The sequence below is a fragment of the Ylistrum balloti genome, unplaced genomic scaffold (assembly GCF_031769215.1).
Source record: "Ylistrum balloti isolate Yb309-2 unplaced genomic scaffold, AGI_CSIRO_Ybal_v1 Utg371512, whole genome shotgun sequence".
NCBI classification, from domain to species: Eukaryota; Metazoa; Mollusca; class Bivalvia; order Pectinida; family Pectinidae; genus Ylistrum; species Ylistrum balloti.
The window spans coordinates 28,648-42,944 of record NW_026782781.1 but is presented as its reverse complement, the minus strand read 5'-3'; the positions used below and the strand labels follow the sequence as shown (position 1 = coordinate 42,944).

At 35.4% G+C, this 14,297-nt stretch overlaps 1 protein-coding gene across 1 annotated transcript in view; it reads right to left on the bottom strand.

Annotated features, from left to right (window-relative positions):
* Positions 1-14,297, bottom strand: part of LOC132562787 (uncharacterized) — a 28,321-nt gene that overhangs the window by 9,302 nt on the left and 4,722 nt on the right. Inside the window, exons 6-22 of the mRNA XM_060227556.1 lie at positions 11,806-11,896; positions 11,233-11,306; positions 8,872-9,027; positions 8,324-8,464; positions 7,264-7,351; positions 6,881-6,981; positions 6,105-6,239; positions 5,248-5,342; positions 4,640-4,745; positions 3,841-3,975; positions 3,210-3,300; positions 2,932-3,002; positions 2,155-2,289; positions 1,255-1,345; positions 941-1,080; positions 644-778; positions 196-286 (exon numbers count right to left, since the gene is read on the bottom strand). Of these exons, the coding sequence (XP_060083539.1) occupies positions 196-286; positions 644-778; positions 941-1,080; positions 1,255-1,345; positions 2,155-2,289; positions 2,932-3,002; positions 3,210-3,300; positions 3,841-3,975; positions 4,640-4,745; positions 5,248-5,342; positions 6,105-6,239; positions 6,881-6,981; positions 7,264-7,351; positions 8,324-8,464; positions 8,872-9,027; positions 11,233-11,306; positions 11,806-11,896 (1,876 nt within the window). The remainder of the gene's footprint in view (positions 1-195; positions 287-643; positions 779-940; positions 1,081-1,254; positions 1,346-2,154; positions 2,290-2,931; positions 3,003-3,209; positions 3,301-3,840; positions 3,976-4,639; positions 4,746-5,247; positions 5,343-6,104; positions 6,240-6,880; positions 6,982-7,263; positions 7,352-8,323; positions 8,465-8,871; positions 9,028-11,232; positions 11,307-11,805; positions 11,897-14,297) is intronic.

Below are 14,297 nucleotides of genomic sequence, written 5' to 3'. Positions count from 1 at the left end.
ATCTTAAAGAAAGCATCATTGTTTTTGAAACAACCACAAAAACGTGAGATGGTGATTAGAATTAACATCAATCTACCTACAATTAGTTCAAAAAAATGAAAGATAAAGGGTTACCGATACCGGTAGGTGTTAATATTAAACATAACATTGTTGTAAACCGATGATGGAGATAGTAGCAAATCAGATGGTCCATACCGTTAGTGCAGAGCCCGACAGCTTCACACGCCCTCAAAGGATCAAACCCGCTTTCCATTGCCTTTACCAGCTGAGGTGCAAAGAGATTGCACTGTGGAGTAAAAGAAATGTATTCAGATAGGACATATTGTTTTAATTTCGTGTGCAAGTATACCTAGGTAGTGTTATCAAAACTAGAAAACCGAAAGGAAGAGGGTGGAAAGTGTGATATTTCCAATCGACTCTGACTGGAAAACTGGAGGTTGGAACATAAGAATACTTTAGAATAAACTTTGGCCATGACTACACACAGAACGAATGAAGGGAGGGAATAGGTTGTGCAGTCCATGTTAATCCTGATGACAGATTTGATTTTACTTTTTATTTATTCTACGACAGTTCCGACATATTATTGTATATAGTACTCAGATCTTGTCATTACTTATACGATCATGATGTTAGCACTTACGGCAGCTTTGATGTCTGATGGTAAAAATCCACAAAGTTCATACACCGTGTTGTTGATGGCTATTTGAGATGAATTTTTTTCTATGTACTGGTCGAGCAGGTTGATGACGAACTCACAGAGATCACACTTGTCGTCCTAAATAGAAAGGTTTCAAAGTAATCATGGTAACTCACGGTAATTTGTTTCAAACTTTATGCTGTTCTTATTGACAAATATAAACAACTCACTTTTTCAGTTCACCACACCTGGTCATGATGAGAATGTTTATTGAATTATATAATAAATTAAAGTATTTACCCCAAAACCTTCCACATCCTTCATAATCGTTCTTTCTATCTCTGCTTTGATTCCGTCGAAGCCTGTTAGTTTTATGGTCTGTTGGTGTTCTACTTCTTCAATTTCTTCTTCTTCTTCATCAAACGCTTCTACCATAGTGTCTGTGGATATCAATTACATCTGACACTAGCAAAGATATAGCATAAAGGATGATAGATTTAAATAAAGCGACTGTTATCTTAACATTAACGAGAAGATGACGTCTATCTGTCACTAATAACAATGTAACATTTACGGTGATATGTTTAAGTAACACATCTGTTATCCGAGTTTACCGTTAGCGCAGAGTTTGATGAAATCACATGCTCTTGCTGGATCAAAACCGCTTTCCATAGCCTTCACAAGCCCAGGTGCAAGCAAGTCGCACTGGAAAGTAAGACAAACTCACTTCATGATAAACACTTAAAACACACTCAAAACCTGTTCATTTATAAGGTTAAATATTTACGCGTGTGCTTAAAATATACCATTGATTTATTTTCACAGCTTCATTAAAAAATCAAAAAGCTCACTGATAAGAATTTTTCTGAAGAAAAATTACAGTGATCTTGGACTACAACGATGAATCTCAAATTTGTTCAAGATATTATGGTCATTTATAAATGTTTGAATTTCATCAAGGATTTTCTAAGAGTAGTAACAATGAGTTTGAGCTTAACGTCCCTACAACCCTAAAATTCATTTTTGTTTTAAATATTTTAGTCATTGATCAATTTGATATATTTGTTTAAAAAAAACCCGAAGAAATGAAGCCACTAAAAAATGACCATGACCTTGACCATTCAATTCTGAAACTCCAATCCGTGTGATATGTTTATGGTCCTTTATGATTATGTGAAGTTTAATGACATCCACAAGAACCACAGCTGGTAGTGTGTAGCTTTTAATGTACGGGAACATATCCTCTGAAATTCGTCTGGAGAGGATTAAATGTCAACAATGGAAGATGATATGAAATCAGATATTTCATCTGATATTTCCAGTTAATAGTGATAATTTGAAATCAGTCCTTGGATATATGAACTAATTTCCACAAGATGAGTCCAATTCTTGTGTACCTTCGAACAAGCTTGTTTATTCTAAAGCGATTCAATGAATTACTAGTATCGCCTCGAAATTTTATTATCCAAATAAGATTGGTTATAGGTGAATCACAAACAGTAGAGATGACTCACGGTGGCCTTGATATCCCCCGGAAGCAGACCACACAATTCGTACACGGTGCTGTTGAGTCCCGACATGGAAGTGTTACGACCGATATATTGGTCTACCAGGTTGATTACCAATTTACACAGCTCACATTTGGTGTCCTGGAATTTTACAGTCCATTATGAGTTATGTGCATTGAGGAATTTACCTTCAATGCTAACAATTTGAAAATAATCCTTAATTACTATGTCACAGATGATGTACATGGTCTCTGTTACAAGAGATACATTTTAAGATTACACAACATGTTTGTGTGATTGAATGTATTGTACTTAAGGCCAGTAACCAAACGTTTTGAACAAATCTTGAATTCTAATGATGCGTTGAACAATACTAGTATTACACAAATAACAAAATACAATAATATTTCATCCACACTACTGCTACTATGCTAATTCTCAATGTAAATCAGGCTGTGGTAATATTTCTACTATCAATTTCCAACTTTGAAGCCATCAAAGTCATCCAAATGTCACTTATCTGTTTATTCTTTTCACAGCAAAGATAAGTAATGTAAATTAATCAACAGTTTTATTTGGTCGGGAATGATGTAGTCTTTATGTTTGTGGTCGGGGATGATGTAGAGTCTTTATGTTTGTGGTCGGGAATGATGTAGTCTTTATGTTTGTGGTCGGGGATGATGTAGAGTCTTTATGTTTGTGGTCGGGAATGATGTAGAGTCTTAGTGTTTGTGGGTGGGGATGATGGGTAATCGCTTTGTTTATATCTGAGGAACATCTTACCCCAACTTCTAAATCCTCTTCCACATCCTTGACTCTGTCTTCAATTTCTTCACCCAAAAGTTTAAAGTTACCTGTCAGCAGTCGAGAAACACATGATATACCTCTTGTACTGTTGATTGAGCCATTTCTTGTTTATAACCAGTCATTTTATAACTACCACATAACTGATACTTTATATTGAATGTGAATCTGACGAAAGTCATTGATTGTTTATATTTTTCTATTTACCTAATGGTGACTTTATTGATAGCCATTAATTGTGTAAAAAGATAATTTACCTGAAGTGCAGAGTTTGACGAAACTACATGCAGAGGAAGGATCCAGTCCTGATTCAACTGCAATCACAACTTGGGGCGCAACGCTGTCACACTACAATACATACAGTACATTTCGTTGTGTATCAATTATGTTTTATATATATTCTTGTGTATATAGAGTTAACTTAATTGTTTATGACATAGCTAACAGGTAAGCTACTGCGTCGTTAAGATATTTCCAGTTACCACTGTGATGGGCTCTTTGCAAGCTTATCATTGATCCTCCTGTGCTTGAAGTGATATGTGTCTAGGACTGAATGAGCCCCAAGTAACGTTAACGTATCAAACACCAGGTTTAAATTCCACTTGTTTCAAAATGCATCCGCAATATGTTTGCTTCAACTACATTGTAGTTTCATTTGAAGATCTTTTAAAAAAATCATGTTTTGAACAGTGTACTTAGCCAAATTGATTTAAATGCGTGAATCATATAAAGTTACAGAAGAGTTTGAGAAGCATTCTGTCATTATCCAATCTTACGTTGAACTGTTGATGTATTACCATCACATTTTTCTCTTGGTTAAAAACCTCTCCGGGCACAAAGTTAAAAGTGATGTTTATTAGGGTGTTAATCTGGCTAATGATAACTTACTAATTGTTGGAAGTCTCCTGGAAGACTTGCACACAATCCATACACGGTATTGTTGATGGCATCCTTGGTCTGGTTACTATCTAAATACCTGTCCATTATCTCGATGATGGCTTTACAAACATCACATTTACCATCCTGTAAACATTGTCAGTTCTATCAGAAAATCTTTGTTGTATTGTAACTATATGTGTATCATTATACATATGACGATATATAGATGTCATGACAAAATGTATTGCTCGAGTTGACCGAGTTCTGGTTCATACAGAAAGTTTACCTGGTCAATATTTAAGCTGACATATATCTTTTTGGATAGGTAATTTAATTCGATCTTCATATTTTCATTAAAGAGATGACAGGAATATAGACTTTCGCAATAGTTTCCGTGGGTTTTTTTTTCATTTCCGAGCTTCCTCAAAGTGGTATATACAGAGGTTACATATAACCCGGAGTAAAATATGTCAAGACCAGAACCTTTCAGATATCGGAGATAAAATTTCTTGATATAATGGTATAACTGGAGAACAATAAGGATTTGTTACCAATGTTTTAAGGTTTTTATTAGTCGTAAAAGACAACCGAGCTTCCCTATCCAAGAAGAGATACATGTACTAAGTTTGATATTTACAGCTGAGTATCGTGATTAAACTATAATAAAGAGACTTTTATAAACTGGCGCAGACTTATGTGAACTAACTTCGGTGTTTTGGACATCGCTTCCTGACATCCAAATCAGCACACTGCAGCAAATAATTTTCATTGGACGATTGAACGATACCCTATGACAACCATTACTTACTTCTGGGTTGTTGACTTCGTTGGGAAGCAGATCCTTTATGACGTCTTCTAGTTCTTCTTTTCTTGTGGCTTCAACTGGTTCCTCTTCTTCAACTGGAGTCAAAAAAGTTTTTTATTCACACATAAACTGCATTATTCTGGAATTTATTGCCCACTGACTTCCCAAATTTCCTAACTTTGGCAATACCAGACTGTATGACAAGTTTTTTGTCGTTGTACTATAGTAGTACATTTGTTCTAAGACGCTTTCAATATTATTTTCTCCTAAAACATATGAATTCTATACCTGCGCTATTTTTTTCATTAGAATGTATGAAATTCTCACAAGTGAATAAGTGAATAGCGCCTTTTAATACAAATTCAGAATTCGATACATAGAATCAAACAACGAATTAAACTACATCACACAGATGTTTTGTCCTTTAAGGAATTGTCATTGATGCTAAGGGCTTAAATTTTGATGCCAAGAAGGCGATTAAGTAGAATCCAAAGTGATCAGGAAAAAAATAAAAAATCTAGACGAGTCGTATTTTTTGAAGCCGAATCTGATGAATGTTTACAGTAAAGAGGACTTTGTTGTGAGTCATTAATTGTGCAAAATAGACATATCTACCTGAGGAGCAAAGTTTGACGAAAGTACAGGCAGAGGTAGGATCCAGTCCTGATTCAACTGCAACCACAACTTGTGGCGCAACACTGTCACACTGCAATAAATACACTTACTGTGTTATCAACATTTTCAGATAACTTTTTTAGTGATTTGATGTGTATTTGATCATTTTTATAAGTTAGAAAGATCACCTATAAAGACATGAAACCATAAAAATAATAACTCCTTTTCGCCTTAAACAAGCACATTAAACAAGCACATGTACAAAGTTAATAGTGAATATACTAAAAGTATCATACTAATGTGATTTGTTTCTGTTTAGACCTTCCACTCCCACTTAAATTAAAACTGACAAACCTTCGCAACTAAAGAGATCAAAATTGTTGATAAGTTTGTCCGTCTAACGCATATCAAACTAGGAAAAACTAACATACAGTATTGGTGTAATATGGTGTCTTGAGTACATCCCGACATATCGAAATATTTGCAAGTAATGATATCCCTACAGAATCCAGGAGAACTTGTCCATTGTTTTAATTTCCGAATCGGTTTGAATCAGACATTATAAGGTACAAAGAGGACAACGTACAAGAGGAAGAAACTCAACATACATTATCCCACATTGTCCTAGGAAAACCAAGCCTCACAGTAAGTAAAAATCTACGGAAAAGCAAATTTACGAATGGTTGGACTTAGTAACTGATGGGTGACATATCTCCGACAAAGAAAACTATATGAGAAGCGTGTATCATATTGTTCTAATGTATGTTTCCCTTCTTCACAAACCCATCCCTGTTTTCTAACAACGTTAAAACTTATGTTTATTAGGGTGTTAATCTGGCTAATGATGACTTACTAATTGTTGGAAGTCTCCTGGAAGACTTGCACACAATCCATACACGGTATTGTTGATGGCATCCTTGGTCTGGTTACTATCTAAATACCTGTCCATTATCTCGATGATGGCTTTACAAACATCACATTTACCATCCTGTAAATAAACAACATATAACTAATTTTGTATTGGAACATCTTTGTTATTTTGTATACATATGTGTATCACTCTACATGTAACAATATACATAATTATGTGTGTATCACTATATGTTATGATTGATTTTCAGTTTTAGGTTTCAGGCATAAAATTCACCTGGCCAATATTGAACGAGTGTATGTATGCTTTCATTACCATGTTACTTGTAACATGTAATATCATCCACAAAGTTTCAAGTTCAGTGTATTTCATTCTGCAATGACTTGTCGTAAAAACAGATTAAAAAGCTGCAATGAGGAAAACCTTGTATTGTCGATGGTATTACTTGAATATTTGCTACAATTTTATCTATCATTAATCTACTAGGGAAGCAGTAATACCGTCATGTAGTAAAAAAAATCAAAATCGATGAAATGGGGACACATTATGAAAAAATTAAAAAAAGATTAAAAAAAATGATGTTATCTTTTTCAGGCAGAAATGTTTTGATGATGACATTTTCAATACATGTTGAGATCATCTGTGACCACTGATGTCACAAAAAATCATCTTCATTCGAACCTAATGTTGCGGATAATTATTTTCATTGTAAAATGTTGCATTGCATCGCCATGTGCTATATAACAAAGCCATCTTACCTCTGGATTATTGATTTCGTTATGAAGCAGATCTTTTAGAATGTCATCCAGTCCTTTCCTTTGGGTTTCCACTGGTTCTTCTTCAGCAGGGGTCGACGTAGCTGTACATAAGTAAATAATTTAGTCACACATGAAGTCATACATACATAAATCAATTTAACATCCTCACTAAAATGAAATAAAGTGTGAAAAGAGTGCGTGATAGTAGATATATATGGTTACATCAGCATTGGCCGTGTTCACATTTGTTTGCTTAATGATAGAGGGGATGGAAACGTGATCTGAGAAAATTCAGCTCGCTTCATTCATTCATGATTGATTCCAGACTTGTTACCTATCGTGATTTGCATCGTCTTTACATGTAGAAAGAATGAGGTACAAACCAGCACAGGCTCGTGCTATAGTGCAGACAATCGAGGGATCAAAGCCAGTCTCCAGTAATTGGACAATTCGTGGGGCATAGGTGAGGCACTGTGACAAGTAAAGAATGAAAAAGATCAGATCTTTTCAATAATTAGTGATGATTTAAACAATAGGTAATATTACTTGCCTTAACTTACAAATTGTACTAATGACACACAAGTGAGTCGCATCTTTAAAAAAAAACACAGGAAAATTCCAATATGTCAACATAATCGTAATCTGAACTTGAATTTGTCGGGGACGAGTTATGCTCCCCGAACGGGACAAAATTTAAGAATGGAAAATAACGAAGGGCAATAATTCCTAAATAATGCTAATAGAGTTGTGAATCTTGTACATTGCATTTCTCCTCATCAAGATCTATATACCTATGAGTTTTTGTGCTATGCTCTGGACAAAATTATGACGGACAGACAAAGCGGAAACTATATACTCTCCGAATAGAGAGCATAAAAATATGAAGAAAAAAATTTACACAGAAAATTCTGAAAAAGTACAAAGAGAATAAGATGATGTATTCCGGAAAAGAAAGCTTAATCGGCGACATCCGCCATGTAAATAATATTAGTGTTTCTACTGAGATCAATAAGGAAACATTAACATAACAACAGAATCTTAATTCAAGCCCAGAATCCTTGTAACGAGGGCAAAAAAAAAGAATAATGGAAAGATTAATGGAGATAATTGAACAAGAATCCATGAAAAAAGGACAAGTTTAGTGAAAACATTTTCTATCAAATCGACATTACTTGCAATGCAAATTTTGGTCAATCTGAGTACGAATACCAAGTTATCGAATGAGAGCAAAGCTAAAACAACAAAAACACCAGACAAACCAACCAGCATCGAAAGTTACAAAGTTTTTCCCGAGACTAAAGTCATAGAATATGAGATGTAACCAAGTTTCTCCTGGCCGAGTCACAGAATCTGATACTTATGTAGTTTTTACTGGCAAAAGTCACAGAATCAGAAAATGATGAATTTTTTTCCGAGTCCAAAGTCACAGAATCTGAGACTTACGAAGTTTTTCATGCCACCGGGTACTTCTCCACACAGTTGATAAATGGTTGCGTTGATGACCTCCTCTGACCGGTTGTTGACCAGGACCTGGTCGATTTCATCTACCAACAGCTTACAGAGCTCACATTCCAGGGGATTGGCCTTGTTAACGAAAACGTGGAGATTTGTCACATACAACTTATTATCATGAATTACGGGATGTTTATTGTCAATTCTGTATAAAAATACATTCAAGTTAACAACATCCATTACAAATTTATAATTAGATACAATGAAAACTGAATCACATAGCTTATAGGACTCATCTGTGATTAAATTGTATAGGACATAACTCATAGGACTCAGCTGTGAGTATATTGTTTATTATAGGACATAACTTAGAGGACTCAGCTGTATAATTATTGCATATCATTTTTTAGCATTTTGTACTTTAATAAGACATGTATAAGAACCTTAAAGAATGACTAACCAAACAGACTCTCCCAAAAGGAAATGTTATTATATCATTTTCCACCCTTCTCTAAATCATTTACTGTCATCTGTCATACCTCTATTCCGTTATCCTCCTCGTTAGGGATGGTGGCCATTTTACCTCCCGAAACCTCTTCAAAGTCATTATACTTTACTGGCTCTTTGTAAGCATTAGATCCAGCTTTCTTAGTCTTGCAGAGTCCTCGAACCTCATTGCATACCTTCTCGCCATTCTGCCAAATGACAAAGATTCGGGTTTTAAATCAATAACATTTGGATAAATATAACTTAACACTAAACATATCAGACACAAACTCAGTGGAATGAAACTCGCCCAAACAAAATATATACACCAATATTGGCAACTGTTATTGAAGGGGCCCATTCACATTCGTAGCGATGTTTAAGAAGCAAGACCTCATCAACACAACGAAGATTTTAACAACAAAGACATAGACTAGACTACACCTCCAAAGGATACAGTAGCATGGCCTGATTCTTACAGACCTAGAACAGTCAACATCACCACAGGACACAGCAACACTACACCAAAGACTTACTCTATAGACCTAGAACAGTCAACTTCACCACAGGACACAGCAACACTACAACAAAGACTTGCTCTACAGACCTGGAACAGTCAACATCACCACAGTACTCAGCAACACAACAACAAAGACTTACTTTACAGACCTGGAACAGTCAACATCACCACCACAGGACTCAGCAACACTACAACAAAGACTTACTCTATAGACCTAGAACAGACAACATCACCACAGGACACAGCAACACTATACCAAAGACTTACTTTACAGACCTGGCGCAGTCAACATCACCACAGAACTCAGCAACACTACAAAAAAGACTTACTCTATAGACCTAGAACAGTCAACATCACCACAGGACACAGCAACACAACAAAGACTTACTCTACAGACCTGGAACAGTCAACATCACCACCACAGGACTCAGCAACACTACAACAAAGACTTACTCTACAGACCTAGAACAGGCAACATCACCACAGGACACAGCCACACTACAAAGATTTGCTCTACAGACCTGAAACAGACATCACCACAGGACAGAGCAACACTACAAGGACTTGCTCTACAGACCTGAAACAGACAACATCACCACAGGACACAGCAACACTACACCAAAGACTTACTCTATAGACCTAGAACAGACAACATCACCACAGGACACAGCAACACAACAACAAAGACTTGCTCTATAGACCTAGAACAGCCTGCCTTGTTTGGGTAACCCTTATCTGTATATGGTTAACTAGTTGTCTGGTGTCTTTTTATTAACCTGCCTGGTTTGGGTAACCCTTATCTGTATATGGTTAACTAGTTGTCTGGTGTCTTTTTATTAACCTGCCTGGTTTGGGTAACCTGCTGGTAACCCTTATCTGTATATGGTTAACTAGTTGTCTGGTGTCTTTTTATTAACCTGCCTGGTTTGGGTAACCCTTATCTGTATATGGTTAACTAGTTGTCTGGTGTCTTTTTATTAACCTGCCTGGTTTGGGTAACCCTTATCTGTATATGGTTAACTAGTTGTCTGGTGTCTTTTTATTAACCTGCCTGGTTTGGGTGACCCGAAAAGAAAACTCTGAAATAGATCTACAACAACATCCCAGTAGCCTTTTTCTACTTTGAAATAATAGTTCTGCATACAATGTGTTATATGGATAACATTTACATATACAAGATTTAACTATGCCTTTTGGTGTCAGATATGCATAAGGTATGCACTATGTTAATATTCAGGTATGAAATGAATTAGTACCAACATTACCATACATATAGAATATTGATAGAGTGTAGACATTGTGTGCCTTTTTAGACTGTATTCATTTGTGTAACATGCGTAAAGGCACGATGAGGAATGACGCCAGGTTTTATTCATAACAGTAATTACTTACAACGATTACAAGTTGTTCAATGAAATAATTGGTTATTGACTTGCAAACTAATGAGACCTTAGCTTGTTGAAGGTTAATGAATTGTGATGAATTTTTTATATATCGACTTGATGTTTCTCATGCTTTATGGGAACATTTATTGAAAAACGTTATTGAAATGCTGGCAAATAACTGTACATATTTTTTTATATAAAAAAGAGACATAGAACAGTCTACATCACCACAAGACAAATCAACACAGCACGGATTTATTGATAAAGACGAAGGATATTCGCATGGACCAACTGCACAACACACACATACACACACACAAAAAAAAATACAAAAAAAAAAAACAAAAAACAAAAACCAAAAACGAAAAACAACAAGACCCTAAAAAAAGAAGTAAGTCATAAAACCAAGGGCTGCATTACACAAAACATCTATTTTACTCCATGGACAACGACAAAACAATTGAAAAGTGCACCAGTTGATCGGGACAAATAATCCCACATTTACTTACCCGTCCAAAGGCCTCCTTCATCGACGTCTGACACATGTCACAGGTAAGGCTCTTCATGTTCACTATTCCATCAGCTTTAGGAGCAAAGTGAAAAAAAAACATCAAGCGTTGAGGTCGGCAAAAGAATGATAACTCAGTATATTTATATACATTGTTGTCATAGTATTGACGTTTAACACAGGGGTCCTTAATCGAAAATTCACGTGAACACGTCTAATAGGGTAATATAATAATAATTATAAATTTCACATTAAATCAACACTTAAAAACGAATATACATCACATGATCGAATGACTTACATGAACATACAATACATAACCTACAAACTCACATCAATTAAGAATAATTTACCTTCAAAACTTACATCAATAGTGATTACATCAACCAGAAACTTTCATAAATAACGAAATATTACACACCAGAACTAAAATCAATAAGGATTATATCCCTTAAAAATCACATCAATTTTTAGTAAATTAACCACAAAAACTGACATCACCAATAATTATGTTACCAACAAACTTACGACAATAACGAATACATAACTTATATCTTTTTGTAAAGTTTCTTACATGTTTCACAAAGTCTGAGGGTTGTGCATCCCTTCTCAGGATCGACGCCTTTTTCCAAAACATTCAGTAGAGCAGGGGTAATCGACTTGCACTGTTCATAAAACAAAGAAATAGTTCCTATAATGATTTATCGGTAATGTGTTATCTAAGTGTATAGAACTAACAAAATATGATAACAAGATAACAGGACAAGTCCGGTTATTTTACGTGCCGGTATAATTTGTCTGGTCACTTCACGTGTCAGTATACTTTGTCTGGCTATTTTACACGTCAGTATACTTTGTCTAGTTATTTTACGTGTCAGTATACTTTTTCCGGCTATTTTACGTGTCAGTATACTTTTTCCGGTTACTTCACGTGTCAGTATACTTTGTCCGGCTATTTTACAAGTCAGTATACTATGTCCAGCTATTTTATATGTCAGTATACTTTGTCTGGTTATTTTACGTGTCAGTATACTTTGTCAAGTTACTTCATGTGTCAGTATACTTTGTCCGGTTAGTTTACGTGCCAGTATATTTTTTTCCGGTTACTTCACGTGTCAGTATACTTTGTCTGGTTATTTTACGTGTCAGTATACTTTGTCCAGTTATTTTACGTGTCAGTATACTTTGTCAAGTTACTTCATGTGTCAGTATACTTTGTCCGGTTATTTTACGTGTCAGTATACTTTGTCCGGTTACTTCACGTGTCAGTATACTTTGTCTGGTTATTTTACGTGTCAGTATACTTTGTCTGGTTATTTTACGTGTCAGTATACTTTGTCCGGTTATTTTAGGTGTCAGTATACTTTGTCTGGTTATTTTACGTGTCAGTATACTTTGTCCGGCTATTTTAGGTGTCAGTATACTTTGTCCGGTTATTTTAGGTGTCAGTATACTTTGTCCGGTTATTTTACGTGTCAGTATACTTTGTCTGGTTATTTTAGGTGTCAGTATACTTTGTCCGGTTATTTTACGTGTCATTATACTTTGTCTGGTTATTTTACGTGCCAGAATACTTTGTCCGGGTATTTCAGGTGTCAGTATACTTTGTCCGGTTATTTTACGTGTCAGTGTACTTTGTCCGCTTATTTTACATGTCAGTATACTTTGTCTGCTTATTTTACGTGTCAGTATACTTTGTCCGGTTAGTTTACGTGTCAGTATACTTTGTCAGGTTATTTTACGTGTCAGCATACTTTGTCCGGCTATTTTACATGTCAGTATACTTTGTCTGGCTATTTTACACGTCAGAATACTTTGTCCAGTTATTTTACGTGTCAGTATACTTTGTCCGGTTATTTTACATGTCAGTATACTTTGTCCATTTATTTTAGGTGTCAGTATACTTTTTCCGGCTATTTTACGTGTCAGTATACTTTGTCAGGTTATTTTAAGTGTCAGTATACTTTGTCCGGTTATTTTAAGTGTCAGTATACTTTGTCCGGCTATTTTAGGTGTCAGTATACTTTTTCCGGTTACTTCACGTGTCAGTATACTTTGTCCGGTTATTTTAAGTGTCAGTATACTTTGTCCGGCTATTTTAGGTGTCAGTATACTTTTTCCGGTTACTTCACGTGTCAGTATACTTTGTCCGGTTATTTTACGTGTCAGTATACTTTGTCCGGTTATTTTAGGTGTCAGTATACTTTGTCAGGTTATTTTAGATGTCGGTATACTTTGTCTGGTTATTTTACGTGTCAGTATACTTTGTCAGGTTATTTTACGTGTCAGTATACTTTGTCAGGTTATTTTAGGTGTCAGTATACTTTGTCCGGTTATTTTAGGTGTCAGTATACTTTGTCCGGTTATTTACGTGTCAGTATAATACTTTGTCCGGTTATTTACGTGTCAGTATACTTTGTCCGGTTATTTACGTGTCAGTATACTTTGTCCATTTATTTCAGGTGTCAGTATACTTTGTCCGGCTATTTTACGTGTCAGTATACTTTGTCCGGTTATTTACGTGTCAGTATACTTTGTCCATTTATTTCAGGTGTCAGTATACTTTGTCCGGCTATTTTACGTGTCAGTATACTTTGTCCATTTATTTTAGGTGTCAGTATACTTTGTCCGGTTATTTTAGGTGTCAGTATACTTTGTCCGGCTATTTTACGTGTCAGTATACTTTGTCCATTTATTTTAGGTGTCAGTATACTTTGTCTGGTTATTTTACGTGTCAGTATACTTTGTCCGGCTATTTTACGTGTCAGTATACTTTGTCCATTTATTTTAGGTGTCAGTATACTTTGTCCATTTATTTTAGGTGTCAGTATACTTTGTCCGGTTATTTTACGTGTCAGTATACTTTATCCGGTTATTTTACGTATAAATATACTTACAGTGAGTATGTGCGTATTATTTATTGTTCCCTTGAAGATGATTTTTTTTATTTATTGTCCCCATGAGCATACACGTTTTGTTCCATGTTCCCGGTGAACATGAACGTGTTTATTAAAGGTCCCCGTGAATAGGAACGTGTTTATTAAAGGTCCCCGTAAACATGAACGT